We start from the raw sequence: 21,995 nt of genomic DNA on the forward strand, positions 1-21,995 counted from the left end.
ATAATATATATATATATATATCTGTAATTATAACAAAACAAAGTATTACAATTTGCTCTTATTATATTGGTTATATTTTTATTTTTTATTTTAAGTTATAACAGTAATTATAGTAATAGAAGAAATTAGATCACATTTAATTCATTAATTTTTAAAAAGTTGTGTAGGCTTGTATACTTTTCCTATCAAGGTCCATCATTTCTTGGCTTGAAATTAGGTTTCATTTATAAATATTTACAACTATACATTATTTATTTCTTTAAATTGTATGTTGGGTTTACAAGTTGTAGGTTTGTAAACAATTATAATAAAGTAAACAAAACAACATATATATACAGGTTGACCAAAAGAAAACTCTACTTATGAGAAACAGACTTTGTGATATCAAGAGTCAAATAATACTAAATCCAGTTTAAATAAATAAATTGATGCCACATGATAGATGATAGGCTTATCATCTAACATGTGGCATCAATTTATTTATTTAGAATTTAGAATTTAAAATGTAATCCATTGAGTCCTTAGTAAATAAATATTTCTCTCAATGTGTAACAATTATGTTAAGTCTTTGTCAGGCAAGTGATTTATCCAATGAAGTTTTATGTAAGGAATGAAAATACTAGCAAATATTTTAAAAATTAATCTCTCTCTTAACACAAGAATGTTGTTTGGTTTATATTATTATAATTGTTTACTTCTTTAAGTCAGTACCATTGTTTTATTATAAAACAATGAATATATTTATTCAAATCCAATAAATTTTGAAAGGTAATGCTTTGATGCTAATGATATATTGCTTTTTTTTTTTTAAAGGAAACAAATTCCCTAGAGGCAGAGAATGCATTAACTGAAAAACTTTCTGAATTAAATAATACTAAATCCAGTTTAGAATATTTAAACCGGCAATTGAATGATTTGGAGAAGAATGTCAAAGAAAGCCAGGAAGACCTCACTGCCTGTTGGAGAAAGCAATTCCAGATGGAGGATTCTATTAAAATAAAAAATAGACATCTTGATAAACTTAAAACTAAGTCAGCTTCATTTATTGATCATTCGAAAGAAATGGTAATTTATTGATTTAAATGTTTTAAGTTATAAACCCTATCACATGTATTTATCATTAAGATTCAACAAATAAATTGCTATGTTGAGGAAACCAATAGATTTATTTGAAAAGTAACATTTTTGGACTTATTTGACCCATCATCAGGCTCTTCCTGCAGGACTTAGAACAATTATAAAAGATAATTGACAGATAAGTGTAAAATAATTTACATTTAAAATTTTATATAAAATTTTAATTGCTCCAAATCCTAGTGGAAGAGCCTGATGATGGGCCAAATAAGTCCAAAAATATTACTTTTCAAATAAATCTATTGGTTTCCTCAACATAGCAGTTTATTTGTTGAAACTTGAACATGGTGCAGTGTTTTTGATTTGGCATTAAGCTTATATTTATTAGTGTAGAAAATAAATACAGTAGAGTGTCGATTATCCGAATCAATTGGGGACTGGGGTTGTTCGGAAAATCGATATTTCGGATAACCGATTATGTACGAAAAAATATATTAACCTATCCCATGTTGAAATTTTTCTCCGTTGCGTGTCGCTTCGCGTTGAATTTTCGTCGATGTTAAGCCTAACGAAGACTATTGTATCGTTAAAAATTATTTTTTTATTTTGTACAAACAAAATAAATATATTGAAAAATATAAAAACAATAAAAAATTATACTTCAGAAGTTAATTTAGTATCAAAAACGTAAAATATTTGAGTAGCCCAAGACATAGCCAAAGATTGCAGTGCCACAGCACTGATGAAAATTTAAATTTGCCGACTGGAATTCTTTCGGATAATCGACGTTCTACTTTAGCTTTTTATCATATTCTAAAATTGTTTCTGAATTGTTTTCTGAATGATAGCTAGATGTTTGCTCTATAAGAGTGTCTAGAGTTCAGGTCTAAATTGGATCCTTAAAAAATTCTGTAGATTTTCTCCCTTCTCTCACTATTTAATAAGCATCCATTGTGAGCCTGGTCAAATCCAGAGTGGGCACCAATAATGTCCCCTGTTTAACATTTGTTGGATGGAAAAAGAGTAAAATTTCAAAAAATAAAATAAAAATTAATAATAATGCTTAGTATGATATAATTAATTAAATGTAATTCTAATTGCATTTGGGGACTGTCCATAAATAACATCTGCATTTTTCTTGACATTTTTACTCCCCCTCTCCATTGTACTAGTTTGTCCAATTTTCTATAACCCCTCCCCTCTGGATGTCCAACAAAACTCAACCCCCCTTAAAACTTTATGAACGATAGATACTATAAGTAGAAATGATGAAATTACATCTAAATTACTCTTATAAGATTGTGGCCTTTCTGGTAAGTTATAGCAGTAGTTTCAATAATATATCAATTGCAAAATAAAAGCATTATCTTCAGAAGCATAGAAAGTAGAGCAGAACATTTTGCAGGTTACCCTTTAATATGACCCTTTTCCTTGGCCATACTTAAATTGTTAAAAAAAAAATTAATCTTTGCACATTCTTTTCAAAATTTTTAATAAAATTTAGTTTACATTTGTTTAGTTTAAAGTTTAATTTACATTTGATTGGGCACCCTTCAACGAGAATGATGATTCCGAGGGAAAAAGGTCGTTGGTCAATGGGATCAGAGACCCGAAGCTAGAGAAAGCTGGATAGAAGGACCAGTCTGTCTTGATCAGTCGATTTTAATCGATCCAACTCAAGTTTATCTTGGCTGGTTGCCTTTTGTTGTTTGCTCGCAGTCTCCCTTCCTCGGATGCACTAACCATTCCTTGGATAGTCTCCTAGTGGGATTATCACCTATGCCTGTCTCACCATCTGTCAGTCCCTGCCATGTCATCCTTCAGATCAACTCTTCCTGAAGATCTCTCAAGTAATTTTCAAACTATTGTTGGGTGGTATCAGAATCCTGAAGTAATCTTTCCGTAATAAATAGACACAACCACTTGGCAGGTTAGTTTGTGTGCGTAGGCTTCGCTGCTTAGTACACATGCATGTACAGTACAGTAGTATGGTAATTGTACTTGTACGTAAGATACTAAACCAAAATAAAGAGGTAATCAAAAGCACACAAACTTCAAATAGCCCAAATTCTTTAGGATTAAGGTCAGCCCATAGATTCCTTTCCACCATGTGGTGTAACAATATTTTAATTTAATTTAATTTAATGGTTGGTAGACCTGCATTACAATATATTGTTGATTTGTTAATAATGGTTAAAAATGAAATCTCTGCCACAAGCCCTCACTACAAGCTCAAGAGAGGTATTTTGTAAAAAGAAACTCTCTTTAAAAAAGAAACTTACAAGAAATTTTGAAATAAATATAATAAAATGCATAAACTATATAAAATGTAATGAAATAAAACAACAGACATCCACTGAAGCACAGCCTTTTCCCTCCCCCTTGTCCAACTTGTCGTAATATCATCTTTAAGAAATTACTACTTCACTTTTATGTATTTATCAGATTTAAAATCTGATAAATAAATAAAAGTGAAATAGGTGAAATTTAGACATTTCCATTTTTTATAGAAACTAGAAAATAATGTTCTAGTATGTTTGATGTGGGTATGTAAGAAGAGTAACCAGAGGGCATTTATCATGTATTTGTTGGAAATAGATGAATGTCTGAAGTTATGAAACTTTCAAAACACATTTGCATGCTTTTGCTCTATCACTTCAAAAAATGGCCACAATGCAACAGACTCACAGTTCCATCTGCAAGGAATATGGCAAGAACACCACGGTCAACAGAAAAACCCACTACAATCGATTCGAGAAACTGAAGGATGGAGATTTTTTGCTTCAAGATTAACCCTCATCCTGGAAGTGATTCTACCATTGATGACATTCTCCTGAAACTGACAGATGATAATCTACAGCTGATCACTAGAGAATGAGTGTTTCCATGCACTCCAAAAATTGACAATTTATCTTGATACCAACTGACTATCATCTGTTTCACATCCTATGGAATTATATTGCCAATATACAGTTTGGTGACAATACCCATGTGGGAATAATGTTTGAGACTTTTTTCAAAGAAAAACTTTAGTCATTCAATGCTCATGGGATTGAAAGTTTATAGCAAATCAACAATGCAATTGATATTGATGGTGATTACCTATAATACTGATGTGATACTCCAAATTTTAACAAAAATCAATCATCGATGTTGTCATATCTGCTCAACAATTGTTGTCCTCAGCTACCTGAAAAAATCTCCCCTTATATTTTCTTGACAGCAAAAGCAATGCATTCCTGTGATCTGCTGACCTCTTAGCCAGGCAATGTTGCACTGATGTCGGATTTGATGGCCAAAAAAGTCAGTCGTTGCCAGTCACTCTTGGATTAAAGTCATCAAAATTTTTCTTGTGTCAGTGCCAATTTCTGTGCTCAATCAGTACTCTGTCGGATTTTTCTGTTACTTTCCACTGTGCCTAGAAGAACTTTCTTGATTCAGACCGGTCCAACAATCTGCATCTTCACCCTCAAGATCTTAATCTCAACCTCAATTCGAGAATCTCAAATCAGGAATCATCACCATCAACGCAGGTATTTCCTGACTCGTGAACAATTGTAAACGCTCTCTCTTTCACAATTACTAGCTCGATAGGATAAGTTGATATATTGTATCACGTATTCCTCTTCGTTGAGGGTATTTAGTTGTTAACTTTCGTATCTGAGTATTTTACTTCCAGTACACTGTCTCTCAACCCTAATTTAGATCCCGGATACAATCACCTGCATGTGCGGCTGCTCGCGTGACCGAATCAACATGCCGTCTCGGCTTCCATGTCAATCGGGACACAGTGTTGGTCCCGATAGGGCATCAAAGAGGTGTCAACCCTCCGGTCACACTGAACTGTAATTGTTACCGAGTTAATTGTCAACAAAGATTTTTCAGAATGTCTATATTTCACCTTTACAACCTGATATTTATTCAAATTTTATTTTAAGATTTTCTTTAAATTTTGATAATAATATACTTTTTCTCTTTGCAGACAGATGAAATTTCTGTTTTAAAAGACGAAGTGAAGCACGTGCTGTCAAAAATTGAAATTACAGAGAACGATCATTCGGAAAATGAGAAGACGTGGTTTTCTACGCAGTGCACGTTAATGAATTTGAATTATCAATTTGACATTGCAAGAAAAGAAATCAATAATCAGATTAATAGAATTGCTCTTTATGAAAGAAAAAAATCACAAATAGAAGGTAAATATTAATCATGTAATTTACTAAAATACTTTATCAAATTATATAAATAATTCTACATTAAGTAAAAAATCTAGCAAGGAGTCGTGTAACTTTCCCAACTGCTATGAAATTTTATTTTAAAAAAACATCATTTTTTAATTAGTAATAATCATAAATAAATAAAATTACATGTGGTGCCATCTATTGTGAGGTTTTTGTTATAAAAACTTTGCTATTTTATAATAATTAAAAAAATATAAAGGACTTAATTTTGAGGATAGAGACAAGTTTTATAAAGATCTGGAAAAATTTATTAAGCCCAACCCCATGCGAGATATGACACGTGACCACCCTCTATCTCCCCTCCCTTCGACCTCGATCACCAAAATTTTATAGCATCTATGCCCCTTATACACAAATTATCGTGCCTTGCCACTCGATCGTTCCATTTTGGGCATGCCGAACCCACAACGGGCCCAAAAAAAGGTCCCGTAGCACCCACAGGGCTAGAGAGTAAAAAATAAAAAACTATTACTGTATTTATAAAATATATAAACCGGTTTGTTGTGGGAATAATATGGACTAATTTATATAGTATTAAAAATTAAACAAATACATTCAATGTATAATGCCTTCTTTAACTTCTGGAGTTAAGGCTTGTCCATATTCATTCAGAACAAAATATCTCTCTATTATTCTTTTTTCTTTGCTTTTCAATTCATTTGAACATTTAAGTGAAATCTACTCATAGTATTTTCATTTTGAAATATAGGTCATTAGTAGTAGCATAAACAATAGAAACTACAGAAAAAATTCTGACATAAAGCACAAGAAAACAGTTGCTGCTTCACTTTTTTCTTCAAATCCATAAGCAAACAGAAATATATTGTGAGGTGTTGTTTTCTATTCTATTCTAAACTATTAATATCAGTTTTCTTTTCCATTCTTGCAAAGTACAAAGCATCCTTTTATTACTTGTAAATTTATTCTTTATAGTAAATCCTGAAATTTTACAAAGTTGATCATTAATTTTTATTCAGTGATTTGTAATTTATTTCATATAATCAATCATGTAATTAAATTTAATCTTATAGCTTTATAGCAATAGTTTTCATTGTTTGAATTCTGAAATCAATATATCTGTTTCGCTATATTTCAGTATCAAACTTTTTTTTTTAAATTTATAATAATGAACAAAAGTTTGTCTAATGCATTTTGTATTTCAGAAATATAATCTAAATTCATGAAATGAATGAGAGCTCTTTTGTTTCAAAATACAATAATTATTTTTCCAAAAAATATTTTGTCACTTGTTCAATTCTTCCTTTCAGATAAATCTCTTATAAATGGTCTTATTTATTTCAAGGAACAACAGAATATACTGTAGTACAAATTGATCAATATATTCACTTAAAGATTATTTTGACACTTAAATACAATAAGGAGAGATATGAAAGATTCTAAAGATATGTAGAAAAATGATGAATATTCAATGATGAAGATATAAAGAAAATTAAATCTTGAACCAAATTACAGATAAAATTTTATCATTCTCAAACATGCAAGTTTTGCCATAATCACGTGGCTACGAAGAAATGTAAAATTCACATACTGACTCGTTATTTCTTTAGTTATTAAAAACCTCCTAATTGAAGTATTTTTTCAAAGAAAAATTATAATACAATCACCAGTATATATACCAAATTTTACAGCATATAAGACACGCCTACATTTTGGCACAAGTAACAGATGTATTCCATACCGATGGGCCTCTCTGCCAGATATTGGCAAACACTTTTCATTCATTCTCCGCCTATGTCCAACTGCTGTATGTATCTTATCGACAAACACTTACATTTATTGCTTTTACTTGTAAAAATAAATAAAGTTGTTGCGTATTACCTGTGTTAATATCGAGTAATACTCGATGTTACGCAGGATAATATGCATTCTTGCCATATTTGTATGCATTCGTCTATGGCAGGGGTCGGCAACCTGTGGCTCGCGAGCCACATGTGGCTCTTTAGATGTGAAGCTGCGGCTCTTTAGTTCCATACGCAAATATTATTTATTTTATCAAAAAAAAAAAAAAAACATTTAAAAATCGTTCTGAATCGATTAATGAGGATTAGGCACTGATTCTATCTCTCAGCCACTTGTACTCGCTTTTCACCGCACCCCTCCCCGTGACCCCGTCATCGNTACTTATATATGAATAAATAGATTAGTTTTTTTTTTTATCAAAAAAAACTTTATTTATGCGAGTACTATTTATTGTTGGCAAGAAAAAATTTTGTGGCTCTTTAAAAACTTTGAAATTTTGTAAATTGTAATTTTGGCTCTTCCGACTCAAAAGGTTGCCGACCCCTGGTCTATGGTTATCTGTATTCATTTACAAATGTCGCCCATCCTTAAGTTTCAGATATGCGTATTTAGCAGACTTAAGTCATCCTGTGCCTTTGGCACTTGGCATCAAACTTTTTTTTTTTTATTCTATTCTGGTAGAAATACTCTCTACTAGGTAGAAAAATTAAAAATATGTGAAAAAAAAAAGTTGAGTAAAACATTGTAAATTCAAAACATTTTATTTAATCTGTTACACACACAAGAACACACTCTTACATGTGAAAAATTGCTTGTTTACACATCTTTCAACATCTTTATTTCTGCATTACTAAGATTAGGAACATTTTGGTAAATGTAAAATGATTTTATAGATATTTTAAGCGATTTATCTTTTCTTAATAGAAGAACTGGAGTGTCAGAAAAAAGAAAATACCGGAGTAGAACATACGATTCAAAACCTTCAGAACGACATTGTACGATTAACCTCAAACCTTCGTTGCAAGAAGAGCGTTCATGGCAAACTGACGCAAGAATTTTCACTGACGGAACAAAATTTTATGGATAAATTAAAAGTGAGTACCATTACTAATAAGTTAATACTTTTTCATTGTAGACACTTTTCCAAATTTTCACTTTAATGAAAGTATCTGTCAATTATGCAAAATTTCAGAAGTGTTTGTCAAAGTAAAAACAAATTCATGCTTAGGTTTATGAGGTCTGTTCAAAAAATATGTGGTTTAATGTCATAAAACAAAATGTACTTTATATAGAAGTTACATGTCCAGAACAAAATATCTCTCTATTATTCTTTTTTCTTTGCTTTTCAATTCATTTGAACATTTAAGTGAAATCTACTCATAGTATTTTCATTTTGAAATATANCAGAACAAAATATCTCTCTATTATTCTTTTTTCTTTGCTTTTCAATTCATTTGAACATTTAAGTGAAATCTACTCATAGTATTTTCATTTTGAAATATAGGTCATTAGTAGTAGCATAAACAATAGAAACTACAGAAAAAATTCTGACATAAAGCACAAGAAAACAGTTGCTGCTTCACTTTTTTCTTCAAATCCATAAGCAAACAGAAATATATTGTGAGGTGTTGTTTTCTATTCTATTCTAAACTATTAATATCAGTTTTCTTTTCCATTCTTGCAAAGTACAAAGCATCCTTTTATTACTTGTAAATTTATTCTTTATAGTAAATCCTGAAATTTTACAAAGTTGATCATTAATTTTTATTCAGTGATTTGTAATTTAATTCATATAATCAATCATGTAATTAAATTTAATCTTATAGCTTTATAGCAATAGTTTTCATTGTTTGAATTCTGAAATCAATATATCTGTTTCGCTATATTTCAGTATCAAACTTTTTTTTTTAAATTTATAATAATGAACAAAAGTTTGTCTAATGCATTTTGTATTTCAGAAATATAATCTAAATTCATGAAATGAATGAGAGCTCTTTTGTTTCAAAATACAATAATTATTTTTCCAAAAAATATTTTGTCACTTGTTCAATTCTTCCTTTCAGATAAATCTCTTATAAATGGTCTTATTTATTTCAAGGAACAACAGAATATACTGTAGTACAAATTGATCAATATATTCACTTAAAGATTATTTTGACACTTAAATACAATAAGGAGAGATATGAAAGATTCTAAAGATATGTAGAAAAATGATGAATATTCAATGATGAAGATATAAAGAAAATTATTAAATCTTGAACCAAATTACAGATAAAATTTTATCATTCTCAAACATGCAAGTTTTGCCATAATCACGTGGCTACGAAGAAATGTAAAATTCACATACTGACTCGTTATTTCTTTAGTTATTAAAAACCTCCTAATTGAAGTATTTTTTCAAAGAAAAATTATAATACAATCACCAGTATATATACCAAATTTTACAGCATATAAGACACGCCTACATTTTGGCACAAGTAACAGATGTATTCCATACCGATGGGCCTCTCTGCCAGATATTGGCAAACACTTTTCATTCATTCTCCGCCTATGTCCAACTGCTGTATGTATCTTATCGACAAACACTTACATTTATTGCTTTTACTTGTAAAAATAAATAAAGTTGTTGCGTATTACCTGTGTTAATATCGAGTAATACTCGATGTTACGCAGGATAATATGCATTCTTGCCATATTTGTATGCATTCGTCTATGGCAGGGGTCGGCAACCTGTGGCTCGCGAGCCACATGTGGCTCTTTAGATGTGAAGCTGCGGCTCTTTAGTTCCATACGCAAATATTATTTATTTTATCAAAAAAAAAAAAAAAACATTTAAAAATCGTTCTGAATCGATTAATGAGGATTAGGCACTGATTCTATCTCTCAGCCACTTGTACTCGCTTTTCACCGCACCCCTCCCCGTGACCCCGTTATAAGCAAAGTTGCTGAACTANCGTCGTCACTGTCGTCAATCCGTCGGAAGCTCTCGAATGACACCGTCGTCGGATGTTTCTATTATTTAATTTGTTGTGAAAAACACTACTTATATATGAATAAATAGATTAGTTTTTTTTTTTATCAAAAAAAACTTTATTTATGCGAGTACTATTTATTGTTGGCAAGAAAAAATTTTGTGGCTCTTTAAAAACTTTGAAATTTTGTAAATTGTAATTTTGGCTCTTCCGACTCAAAAGGTTGCCGACCCCTGGTCTATGGTTATCTGTATTCATTTACAAATGTCGCCCATCCTTAAGTTTCAGATATGCGTATTTAGCAGACTTAAGTCATCCTGTGCCTTTGGCACTTGGCATCAAACTTTTTTTTTTTTATTCTATTCTGGTAGAAATACTCTCTACTAGGTAGAAAAATTAAAAATATGTGAAAAAAAAAAGTTGAGTAAAACATTGTAAATTCAAAACATTTTATTTAATCTGTTACACACACAAGAACACACTCTTACATGTGAAAAATTGCTTGTTTACACATCTTTCAACATCTTTATTTCTGCATTACTAAGATTAGGAACATTTTGGTAAATGTAAAATGATTTTATAGATATTTTAAGCGATTTATCTTTTCTTAATAGAAGAACTGGAGTGTCAGAAAAAAGAAAATACCGGAGTAGAACATACGATTCAAAACCTTCAGAACGACATTGTACGATTAACCTCAAACCTTCGTTGCAAGAAGAGCGTTCATGGCAAACTGACGCAAGAATTTTCACTGACGGAACAAAATTTTATGGATAAATTAAAAGTGAGTACCATTACTAATAAGTTAATACTTTTTCATTGTAGACACTTTTCCAAATTTTCACTTTAATGAAAGTATCTGTCAATTATGCAAAATTTCAGAAGTGTTTGTCAAAGTAAAAACAAATTCATGCTTAGGTTTATGAGGTCTGTTCAAAAAATATGTGGTTTAATGTCATAAAACAAAATGTACTTTATATAGAAGTTACATGTCTGGGTTCCCTTCAAAGTGCTCTCCTTCCAAACACACACACTTATCCCAACGGTGTTTCCACTTGTTGAAACAGTCCTGGTACGTTTCTTTTGTAATGTCCTTCAACGCCTTTGTCGCATTTGCCTTAATCTCTGGAATCGTCTCAAATCTTCTTCCTTTGAAGGGTCTTTTGAGTTTGGGGAACAAGAAAAAGTCACAAGGAGCAAGGTCAAGTGTGTAGGAGGGGTGGGGAAGAACAGAGATTGAGTGTTTGGCCAAAAACTCAAGAGTTCTGAGGGCTGAATGGGCTGGAGCATTGTCGTGATGGAGAAACCAGTCGCCACTCTTCCACATTTCTGGATTTTTGCAATGGATGGCATCCCTCAGATATTTCACAACTTCAATGTAGTAAGTCTGGTTCACTGTGGAGCCTTGGGGGAGGTACTCGGGGTGAACAACACTCTTAGCATCAAAGTAAACTGTCAGCATCACCTTGACATTGGATCGAACTTGGCGAGCTTTTTTGGGTCTGGGAGACCACTTGAAACATGCCATAAGCTTCATAGCAACATCACCGTAAGCCGTGTTGAGCATAGCAAATGTTTCATTTGCAGATTTTCCACAAGTTTAACGCAAAATTTCACAGCAAGTCATTGCTCCATCAGGTCATTCATTCTGAAATCCGACAAATGAAAAAATCGCACATCACTAAAAACCACGTAGCTAATCAACAAATCAAGATATCTGTAATCGGGAAACGGCTTTATCACCAGACGATCTGTACAAACCTAGCAACACCGAGCAGATTCCCCTGGAACCAACTGGAGCCGAGCAATTCAAACAGTCCACGTATTTTTTGAACAGACCTCGTACAAAGTTTTACGATTGAAAACATGATTGAAAAACCTCAGCATAGTTTCTTAATGCATAATTTAAATTTTTGTAGCAAACAGAAGTGGAATATATACAGATGGAAAATAAGTTAAACGATTTGAAGCATAAAAATGAAAGTTGTTATAATGAAATTATAAAAAAAGAGTTAAGTATTTTAATTTTTTACTCGTTCATTTTTTGTAGAAATTTTAAATGTGGTCGACTTTTTTTTGTTTGTAGAAAAGAATTATTGTTGTGGGAGAGGAAGATGCATCAAGCGGAAGAAACTAAAAAATCCCTACATAATCACTTATTTCACGAGTTAAAAAGTTTAAGGTCGGAAATTCATCAAAAAATGGTTAGAATCTTCTTTGAGAAATGAATATATATAAAAAAATGCAGTTTAAAAAATTCAATAATTTATTTATGCAGTTAGAAAAAGATAATTTAAAGAGAGAACAAGAAGTGCTCCGACAGGAATTAGAAAAGTCAATACTGCACCACGCGGCACTGTATGCCAAGATCGAGATTCGTAACGAACTGAATAAAACGAGAGAGAAGAAGAGTCGTTCGCCGAAAAGAGAAGAATACATTCAAAGGAATTTAAATCAGATTAAACAGGTGTTTACTTTGCATTCTAAAAATGGCAAAAATTTCAAAATTATTAATTATTTTTGGCATTTATTCCGAAACGTTAGAAACTGTCAGCATACGAGAAAGAATTTTACGAAATGGAAAATGAAAAATCAAAAGCGAACATTAAGGCGGAAGAGTACAGAATCTATTTGGCCAGACTGGAATTCGAAATAAAGAACAAAATGGCAGAAATTGAAATATTCAATCAAGAAAAATACAAGGTAAATTTCTATATATGTCTTTTTGGGCAGTTTTCTGTTCTGTTAGAAATATATTAGCGCTTTGTTATGGGACTAAATAATACTGGGCTACATGACGGGCCTCAATTTTATTTAAGGTCAAACTCGATCCGTTGCTTGATCGAGGAAGAGAGAATCAAATATACTAAAGCCAGATGTATTTTTAAAGTTGATAGAGTAATTCTGCATAAATTTAGGAAGGCAAAATTGACCACTCCATTCTTTTGTGCCGTATTAAAAGAAAACAGGCCTCGGAACAGAAAATTACTTCAAAATAAGTGAGAATAATGACTCCCAGTAAGGAAAAAGTGACTAAACAGTGAGCGAAATAAAATTAGTTGATCACAGTGATATACATTATTTGTAAGGAGTCGAGTCCGAATGTTATGTTTATGGATTTTGTTTCATAATTTAGTTTGATAATGTTTTTTTTTTTTTTTGTTTAAAGGTCAGTAACTTATTTTTCATTATTAACAGCTATTGGCGCCGTTTGCCGCAGCGGCATAATTTAGAACTAGTGCACGGGGTCTAAAGTATAGACATTTGTGTGCACTTCTCGCGTATTTGTGCAAGAAATTTGTTTCTCACTTCTGCACAAATGGTGTGGTGATGGCAAATTCTGGTAGAAAAAGTGCATTTTCACGTGTTTTCCCTCTCGTGTTTGCATAAATGCAGCCTTACGGTGTCTATTGGAAGATATATGGCATCTCTAAAAGTTTTTTTTTCTTTAGATACTATTAATAATTACAAAACTGCAAATAGTTTAATTTAGAGGATAGAAACAAGTTTTGTATAAAATTATAAATACTAAAAATGAGTAAGATCCTCACAATCCAACTCCACTCGAGTTACGATACACGACCCCTAACTATCTGCCCACTCCGTGATCTATAACCAAAATTGAATAGCAACCATGCCCTTTATACACGAACTACTGCTTTAAATTTTGTTTCATCATCATTACCCCATCCCAAGATATTAAACAAAATTGACGCCAAGACATATGCCATTTTTGGATTTGGGAGGTCTCAAAATGCAGAGGGTCAAATTTGACACAATTCCAATATTTTCCGTGTTATTGTAAGCAGGCCTATTAGAGGGGGAATTTTATTCCCTTTCATCAGAATAGTCTATGGCCCTTGTGGGTGGCAGTTCTAGAGACAGGAAAAAACAAGTGTTTACAAAAATGTTTATCACATCATTATATGCTTACATTCTATAGGTCTGTCCCAAAGATTTGTAGTTTGTATCCTTGTTGGGTTTTTGTCTCCGTGGGGCACGCTTTGGGGCAGCAGTAAGTTGAAGTTCGGAGACTGACAGGTCCGCAGGTTTGCAGGAAGTTGATTTCTGGTCAACGGCAAAGTAGGAATTCTCGGCTTGAATGGGAAGTTCTTATAGTCTAACGAACGAACAGATTGGGCAATTCGAATGAGTTGCCAGATCGAGCGGAACATCCACAAGGGGATGCCTAATGGAGCAAACATTGTCTCCATCTCTTCTCCCCATTGGTTGGGGGCATCCCCTTTCTTGCTCCCCTATTGCTCTCCGGGTAGAATTCGAGACCAGGGCCATGTTCAGTAACACAGAACACCTAAGTTAGAATTCTGGGTGGCCTAGTGGGCAGAGCTAAGAATGTTCTGAGCACTATTATTCTTAGTTTGTCCACCATTTTTCTAAGTTGTCTAAGTTAAAATTACGATTGAAACAATTGTTACAGAAGCTGCATTAGATTGTGATAAAATTAACGAAGCAATGATTAATTGTAATCAACGAAATGGACTTTATCTTCCGTTAAAATGTATTCGGAATCTGTTATGCCAACACATGATAATTTTACATTTCAAAGTCATTTTAGAATGAGTTAATGATTTAAACGAGAGAATAACATTGTAATTGTTATAATAAAATATGTTTAATCCAACACGAGCAGCCATCTTGCATATCGTAAGAGAGAAAAACAAAGACATCACTAGAAGTAGGCATAGATAAAAGAAGCTAACCAAACTAGCTATAATTCTAGTGGTGGGAGGAGTAAAGCACTAGTTAGAAACGAGTGCAGTGTTACCGACACGGCCCCGTTTGAAGAGAAAAGTCTGCCCGGGACGGTTTAACGGTTTATCTGACACCGTCCCGAGTCTGACTAACAAAGACTATGTCAAAGTCCGGCATCAGTGTCTCGCCATCTGAAAATCCGACACCTCATAACAGCAATGCAGAGATAAAAAGTAATTCCTTTACAATTTAATTTTTGTTTGAATTAATTCTGGAGCCTCACATTATATACATATAATAAAGATAACACATTTAAGAAATGTTTTTGTGTGATGAAGCATTTTCATATGATGTTTTGTAATATTTTCGTTAATTAACATCATTTATGACTGCATTGTTTTAAAACACCATCTGTGTTTCCTCTGCATAATTAAATGCCAAAAACATTTTTAAATGTACATTAAAGTTCAAATACTGCAAGTGTCGATTGAAAGTGTTAAAAAGAAATTTTAAGAACAGTTTTGAGCTTCTTGCAAAAATCTGTTATTGTATTTTTATAAAACATTGATAGTGAATGTACAATACATTGATGTTTAATGTTTTTTTCTCCAAAGAAGAATAAGGATTCTTCATAGAACTTCTGGAACACAACTCTGCAGTTCGTGACTAATGCACATTCTTTGGCATTTTAATTGACAACTTGTAATAAAGTAGAGACTTTTCATTTATTGTTATACACGTTTATTTTGACCCAGACTTTTTTGAGAGACTTTTTTTTGGCTCAAAGCAAATTTAGGGAACATCTAGGACCGATTGCCACCCCTGGGCAATATTCACAAGAATGTACCAAAAAGTTTGATTAATACTAAAAATCGCCAAATGCATGTTTCAACAAATAGTTCTAAATGTCTTTTAAGCAAGATCGGTCCGTATTAAAAGTAGGTATTGGTACGTTAGGGTGTGAATTTTCCGAGCGAGCGAGAATATGTGGCGACGACATTTTACGCTCTTGTCCGCGTGGTCGTAATAAATGAGAGCTAAAAACAGCACAAACATCGCCACCTCTTCTCATTCGCACCCTTATAGCTTTGTTCCTAATACCTTTTTGACTAGTACATGAATGAGTCACAGCACCACAGTGTATGTATATGTTCTAGCTTGATCACAAAGCTTGCACGCATGCAGAATATCAAATCTATACATGTTTTGACAGGTTCATTAAACATTGTTTCAAAAAGCTTCACATATTTATTGTAATCTCATATGGATAAAGTTCCTTCAAGCAAGTGTGAACCTAAAATTTCTGCACAGTATCTATAGATCATATTCAAAGCATAACTTATATGGACCACTTACTAAAAATATATTTTTGTTGTAATAACTATTTGCCACGGAGGTAGTACTGTACATAAGTTTTTCTGAAAAGGGGGCGGTAGACCAAAAAAGGTTATTAACCTGTGGTTTAGATCTTACAAAAATAACTAATTTTTAGATACTATAGAATTTTGTTTAAAACTTCACTATTAATGCTGTGTTATTTGTAAGTGAAAAGAAACTTTATGAATAGTATTAATTTTTAAATGTTCTTTTGAATGCAAATAACTACTAAATGAATTTTTTTAAACAGAATTTTAAGAAATTATCTCTAGAACAACAGAAAACAAAATATTACGAAAATATAAAGAAGGGGAAATACTTAGTGCTGATTCATTCGGAAGACGTGAGGAAATCCGAACACGTCGAGTTACGGAGAAGGCTTTTTGAACTAAATTCGCTTTCTACAAAGATAACCGAAGAATATCCGCAAGTCTCTGACGTTTCTAAAAAAATTAACGAATGCGTCGAATTAACCGAAGTTTTTTAATAAAGTTTCTGGCAGTTGATCGTCGACCGACGAAAAAGTATCCACGAGGATCATTTAACTGTACACATATAACAAACACAACATACTTATAATCAAGATATAATTATAAATATTTTTATTTCCATTAATAGGTGTGGTAAATGATGTAAAATAGCTATTTAACTACTTTATTAAAGAAAACCAGCTGTACAGAAAGATGTACCCAGGGAAAGAAAGCATTCACACACAGACTATTTTTTTGTGTTTTAATGTTTTGGTCCGGTGACCATGTCCGAAGCGTACGGTTTTTTTAAATGACAAAAATACTGCACAAATGTAAAGATTTTGCCTGTTGTGTTGTTATACAAATTCATTCATTTTAAAACGAATGCAAATAATGTTACTATGAGGAACGGATACATCTATTTAAACTATTTTAATGATATTAAAACAAATTTTGTAATTTTTTTTCAATCTTCGTCGTTGTGTTTAATATGATAACCCATTCGTTTCCTTTGGCATGTTCCTGAAACAACAAAAATACTTTAAATAATCGCAATAATATCAAATTTCATTTGCTTGAAACAAAATGTAACATACTTGGAAATTCCTAATTACTGCAAATTCGAATTTCCGGTAAGAAAATTTTCAGCTATTTCCACAAATGGAGAGGAAAAAAGGATTACTTTCTTGTAAATCAAATTCATTAAATATAATATTTGAAATAAGTGTACAAAATTAAGCACACATTAACATATTAGAACATAATTACAATGTATTCTGATAATCTAGTATTTAATCCTACATATTAAAACAAAATATATTTAATTTCTAGAATAAAAGCAATTCATTTTAATGATAGTTACTGATTTCCTGTTAGAAACACTCGAGCAACTATATCGGAGGTTTTGTCATTGTCCGTAACTTGCGTAAAAATAATTTTTGCCCAAGAAGTTTGCCGGGCCGTCGACTTTAACGTGTCGGATACCGAACGACCTCGGGCGGTCGCCGGATCTCTTATTACCGAGACGAAGCGACCGCCCTTGGATGTTTTCGTTGTAGGCTTCGGTGCCGCCCGGCGAATTTATGTGCATTTTACTTATCGGATGATCCAGTGTCTGTTCCGTGGGTACGTATCACCCAACCCAATACAGGTGCTATGCCGAAAACACGGCTAGACCCCAGAGTACTGGTTATATAACAAGATAATGTCTTACGGAGAGTTTGTTAGATCAAACAATTATTTAAGGTGACACTATTTTTTCAAGAACATTACTTCTATTGACTATTTCTTTTCCAAATAAATTTTGAAGGCCTGTGTATAGCCACAGAAAGACGTAATTTGAACGTTTTTATTTCGTGCCAAAGCCTTTTATTTGAAATATAGGAAAATGAATTATTCCTCAAAAAGCTACATAGTTCTCATCAATGCATACCTCTTCTGGAATAATTGCTACTTTGTAATTTGATACAAATGAAATTCAAACTGATATTTTCCGGAGTCAATTATCAGATTGCTTGTTTTCATCATTGAAATGTGGTTGGCAGTAATTCAAACCTGTTTTGGCTAATTGATTTAGACATTTTATTGTCACAACTTCTTGTAACCAATAATCTCTAAGTTCAGGTAAAGTTACCAGACCCATCCATATTATCAAACCTAAAAGTTTCTTCATTTTGGTCGAATTAGTGTCGGTCTCTTTCGGTAGTCTCAATTTTATTGCCTTTTCTATCAAGTCTTTGGGCAATGTATCTGTTTCTCTAACAAATATCTCGATAATTTATGTTCAATAAAATAAAGAAAAAAGTCAGAGTTTTCCTCTTGTCTGGTTTACCATATTTGGATTAGGTCCTGTATTGTGAGTGTCAAAATGAAAAATGTTATGGTCATTAGAAACTTCTAAGTGGAAGCAGAAACATTTGTTTACCATTATTAGATACCTCATCTTACTTCTCACTGCTAGCAGAACTCAATGCCCGTTCTGAATCATCACTGTTGTTGTCATTATCTTTCCTGACAGTTCATCAGATTCTTCTAACAAGGAGCAATTCATTTTGAAGTTCTTGCTTGCCAAATTTCTTCTATTAATATTAGCCAAATAATATAAAAGATTTTTAGCATTCTTCCAGATAAAAATGGAAACGACTTCTCGTATCAAAAGATACAAATGAAGCACACTTTGTTAGAATCTTGTATGCATTGTGTTTGGCATCCACTGCCGGGCACTCGGGCCAAGTGAGCAAAAATTGTCGGGGGATCTCGTGACCACCGGCAATCAATTCTAAAAATACACTTGTTCCACAAAACCAGATGGCACACATTGACATTTTTCTCTAATTATTTTAATCGTGACTGAAAACATTTGGTCCCAGGTTCAACATGTCGAGTGCTTTTGTTGTTCTAAATTATAAGTTAATTTTTATAAGACAAAATTTTAATTTATATACTAGTTATGTTTTTTGAAAGAACGTACAATGCATGCAAAATATTTCTAGTTTTTACAAAGAAATGCCATCTTTAATTTTATTATGCATTCCAATTTACTTTAATGTTATCTCTCTAATTTCACTTTCCAATAACTGTCCCCAATCCAATCTGTCCTCAATCCCATTAGTATATTTTTAGTAGCCACAAAATATTGTAGATAGATGTACAAAAGAAGCAAAAACAGGAAATTTTAATGTATGTTGCTGGTTTAATTTATGAACAGCAAAATACCACCAATAGCAATGTTGTTCTGATATAAAATTATACAAAGAGTATATCTCTTATAGTTTCAGAAAACCATTTTTACACAAATAATCATCCATGATGATACTTTTTTCAGTAAATAATAAATTCAGAAAATCGTAATTGAATGTCACAAAATGTACATATACACTCTCGAAATTCTACTAAACTTTTCCAGATTAATGGTAGACAAAAAATTTCCGGAAAGTTAAGGTAAAAATAAAATGCATATTCCTATACATGTAAATTACATATATCAATAGAATTGTAGAAAATGTATTTAAAAGCTGTTCTGGAGAAATATTTAAATCATTGCATTGTCATAATTAAGGCAGTTTTAATAACTTCCGTTACGGTTTCCCCTTGATGGCAGTCGAGGTGGCAGCCTACCGCTCTAGAAGACCCGGGATCGAATAATCCCCAAGAATTTTTCGGAAGGTGGTCCGTCTGGAATATATCAAGTCCCATCCCTCACCACCCAGTTGCCCCATTGTGGGCCTGGCCAAATCCATAATGGGCTTACAAAAAGAGGCCCTCGTAGTGCCCACGGGGCAAAGAGTTTAAAAAATTGACAATACAGTTTCCCCAATGTGGAATTGACTATCGTTACCATGACATTTCCATACAGTGCAATTTTATATGAAAAAAGTTAGTATTTGATAAAGAACACATCTCTTTTAATTATGAAATCCCAATCAAATAAATAAGACAATTCTTGCATGCAGCAATATTAAAATCATCCACGACGACATCAATGCAAATGATATTTTCACGATGATTAATATTTAATTTTTCTGTTTGCTGTTGTCGTAAAAGTTAAGATTGACCTAGATTGTACATGTGCTTCTTTTCCATCATGTTCTGCCACTTGCCACTACAGATTGTCATAATGAGAACCAGCATTTATATTTAGCAAACTGATACAGATTATGCACTCTCTATTAAATGACAAGTGCTGAATATCTTTATCTGTATATGCAAGATGTGGCTATTCACTATCTTGAAATGATTTGCAAAATACAGAACTTGCATCAAAGGCAGTGTATAAACTATTCACTGAATAAAATTACAGTCAGTGTAAAGTGTAGAGAATAGTGTATTTTTTCAAAATGCATGGTTTTAGATCAGAAACTGATTAAATTCTATTTTAAAAATAACTTGTAGTAAATTTATAAACTAAAAGGTAAAATTATATCAAGGATTACCTTTCAGATGATCTCTCTTTATCTCTGGAATGTCTTCTTTTATACCTTTCTGATGATCTATGATGCTTTCTTTCCCGACTTCTATCTCTGCTATGGTTTCTCCTTTTTCGATCTCTGGAACGTGAACGGTGAGAACTAGAATGACGAGAACGTGGAGAATGTGATCTAGAACGAGAACGATAGTGACGACGTTCTTGGGAACGAGATCGAGATCTATACAAAATAAAATAATTATTGCATTTTTAAGTGTAATGCTTCTGTGAAATAATTTGTTAAAATATTTCAAACTGTCAAATTTCTAAATGTAACTTTCTCAATAATAATAAATTTGATACCATTTATAATAAGTATATTTTCATTGGAACTATAATTGCAATCAATCTGTAATTTCAAATTAATCTCAATTATTTGAAAATTATTACAAAACCTGTTTTTTTTTAACTAGTAACATGAGTATATGGATATTTTTTCTTTATCCAAAAAATTATAATACAGTAAGACCCACTTAATGCTGATTCGATATAACGCTGTCTGCTCAAAGCCTTAACCCCTTTTGAGCCGCGCTCGAGTGTGACTCGAGCAAGTTTTATAGCGTTATGTAAAAATCGGTCATTAAGGCCACTTTTGAAAAAAATTTTTTTTGAATTTTTGGAATGTTTTCTAGGTCCCCAAATTTTTTCAGAATTTTTTGCCCGCGCGAAAAAATTTTATCGCGATTTTAATGAGCCTTTGATAAGGCTCGATTAAGGCTTAATGTTAAAATTAATTAAATTAATAAAATTAATTAATCGTTCTAAAGTTGTAGTGCACAGATTTTCCTTCAGTAAAGTTATTTAAAGCTGCTTTCTGATGTCAAAAACGACTTCCGATAGTTTTTTAATTTTTTTAATTAATAGATTTTATTATATAGATGTTTAATTAATTAGGGGGGTCGGAAATCACAATAAAAATTATAATTTTTTAAAAATATTTAAAAATATACCGCCAGATTGAAGTCACCCTACTTTAAACCCTTGTCCTCCCGCGATGTCTATGAGAATGTCCCGGGAAATCCGACTCCAGCTGTGTTCAAGGTCATCCAGATGTGTAAACAATAACTCATGGGTGTTAAATTTCACAGAAAGGCGAGACAAAGGAAACTAAATGATGAAGCTTTTTAACCAAAATTAACACATTTCTTTCGTTTTTTTTTTTCAGTTTTAAGTATTTTTTATGCTTAATTAGCTGCTCAAAAGGGGTTTAAAAAAGCTCAAAATTTATGCCGATTTAAGTTATCGCAGCATTTTATCCATTCGTACATAATACAGTTATTTACGAACATGAACTAATCAGAAGGTGGCAAAAGGTGTACTTTATTTAAATATATGTTTTGTTTGGTGCAATTTTGAAAAAAATATAAGATCATGGATGCCATAGGCAATATCAACTTCGCTTGGCAAGAATAAACTGATAAAT

The 21,995-nt window shown here is 32.2% G+C and overlaps 2 protein-coding genes across 6 annotated transcripts in view; one reads left to right on the forward strand and one right to left on the reverse strand.

Annotated features, from left to right (window-relative positions):
- The window catches only part of LOC111638110 (coiled-coil domain-containing protein 40-like), a 36,691-nt gene extending 19,946 nt beyond the window's left edge, over window positions 1-16,745 (forward strand). For 2 of the 3 annotated variants that reach the window (XM_023383751.1, XM_023383753.1), the window contains 8 exons: window positions 814-1,065; window positions 5,057-5,270; window positions 8,001-8,170; window positions 11,968-12,059; window positions 12,135-12,252; window positions 12,327-12,515; window positions 12,593-12,751; window positions 16,389-16,745. In XM_023383751.1, the coding sequence (XP_023239519.1) occupies window positions 814-1,065; window positions 5,057-5,270; window positions 8,001-8,170; window positions 11,968-12,059; window positions 12,135-12,252; window positions 12,327-12,515; window positions 12,593-12,751; window positions 16,389-16,625 (1,431 nt within the window). In that variant the 3' untranslated portion in view covers window positions 16,626-16,745. The remainder of the gene's footprint in view (window positions 1-813; window positions 1,066-5,056; window positions 5,271-8,000; window positions 8,171-11,967; window positions 12,060-12,134; window positions 12,253-12,326; window positions 12,516-12,592; window positions 12,752-16,388) is intronic. The other variant, XM_023383752.1, reaches the window with a different exon arrangement.
- Window positions 16,746-17,067: 322 nt separating this feature from the next.
- Window positions 17,068-21,995, reverse strand: part of LOC111638112 (putative RNA-binding protein Luc7-like 2) — a 75,686-nt gene continuing 70,758 nt past the window's right edge. For all 3 annotated transcript variants that reach the window (XM_023383757.1, XM_023383758.1, XM_023383759.1), the window contains 3 exons: window positions 20,541-20,753; window positions 17,205-17,256; window positions 17,068-17,130 (listed from right to left, as the gene is read on the reverse strand). In XM_023383757.1, the coding sequence (XP_023239525.1) occupies window positions 17,253-17,256; window positions 20,541-20,753 (217 nt within the window). In that variant the 3' untranslated portion in view covers window positions 17,068-17,130; window positions 17,205-17,252. The remainder of the gene's footprint in view (window positions 17,131-17,204; window positions 17,257-20,540; window positions 20,754-21,995) is intronic.

The sequence above is a fragment of the Centruroides sculpturatus genome, unplaced genomic scaffold, assembly GCF_000671375.1.
Source record: "Centruroides sculpturatus isolate CEXI.00-Female unplaced genomic scaffold, Cexi_2.0 scaffold937, whole genome shotgun sequence".
Classification (NCBI taxonomy): domain Eukaryota; kingdom Metazoa; phylum Arthropoda; class Arachnida; order Scorpiones; family Buthidae; genus Centruroides; species Centruroides sculpturatus.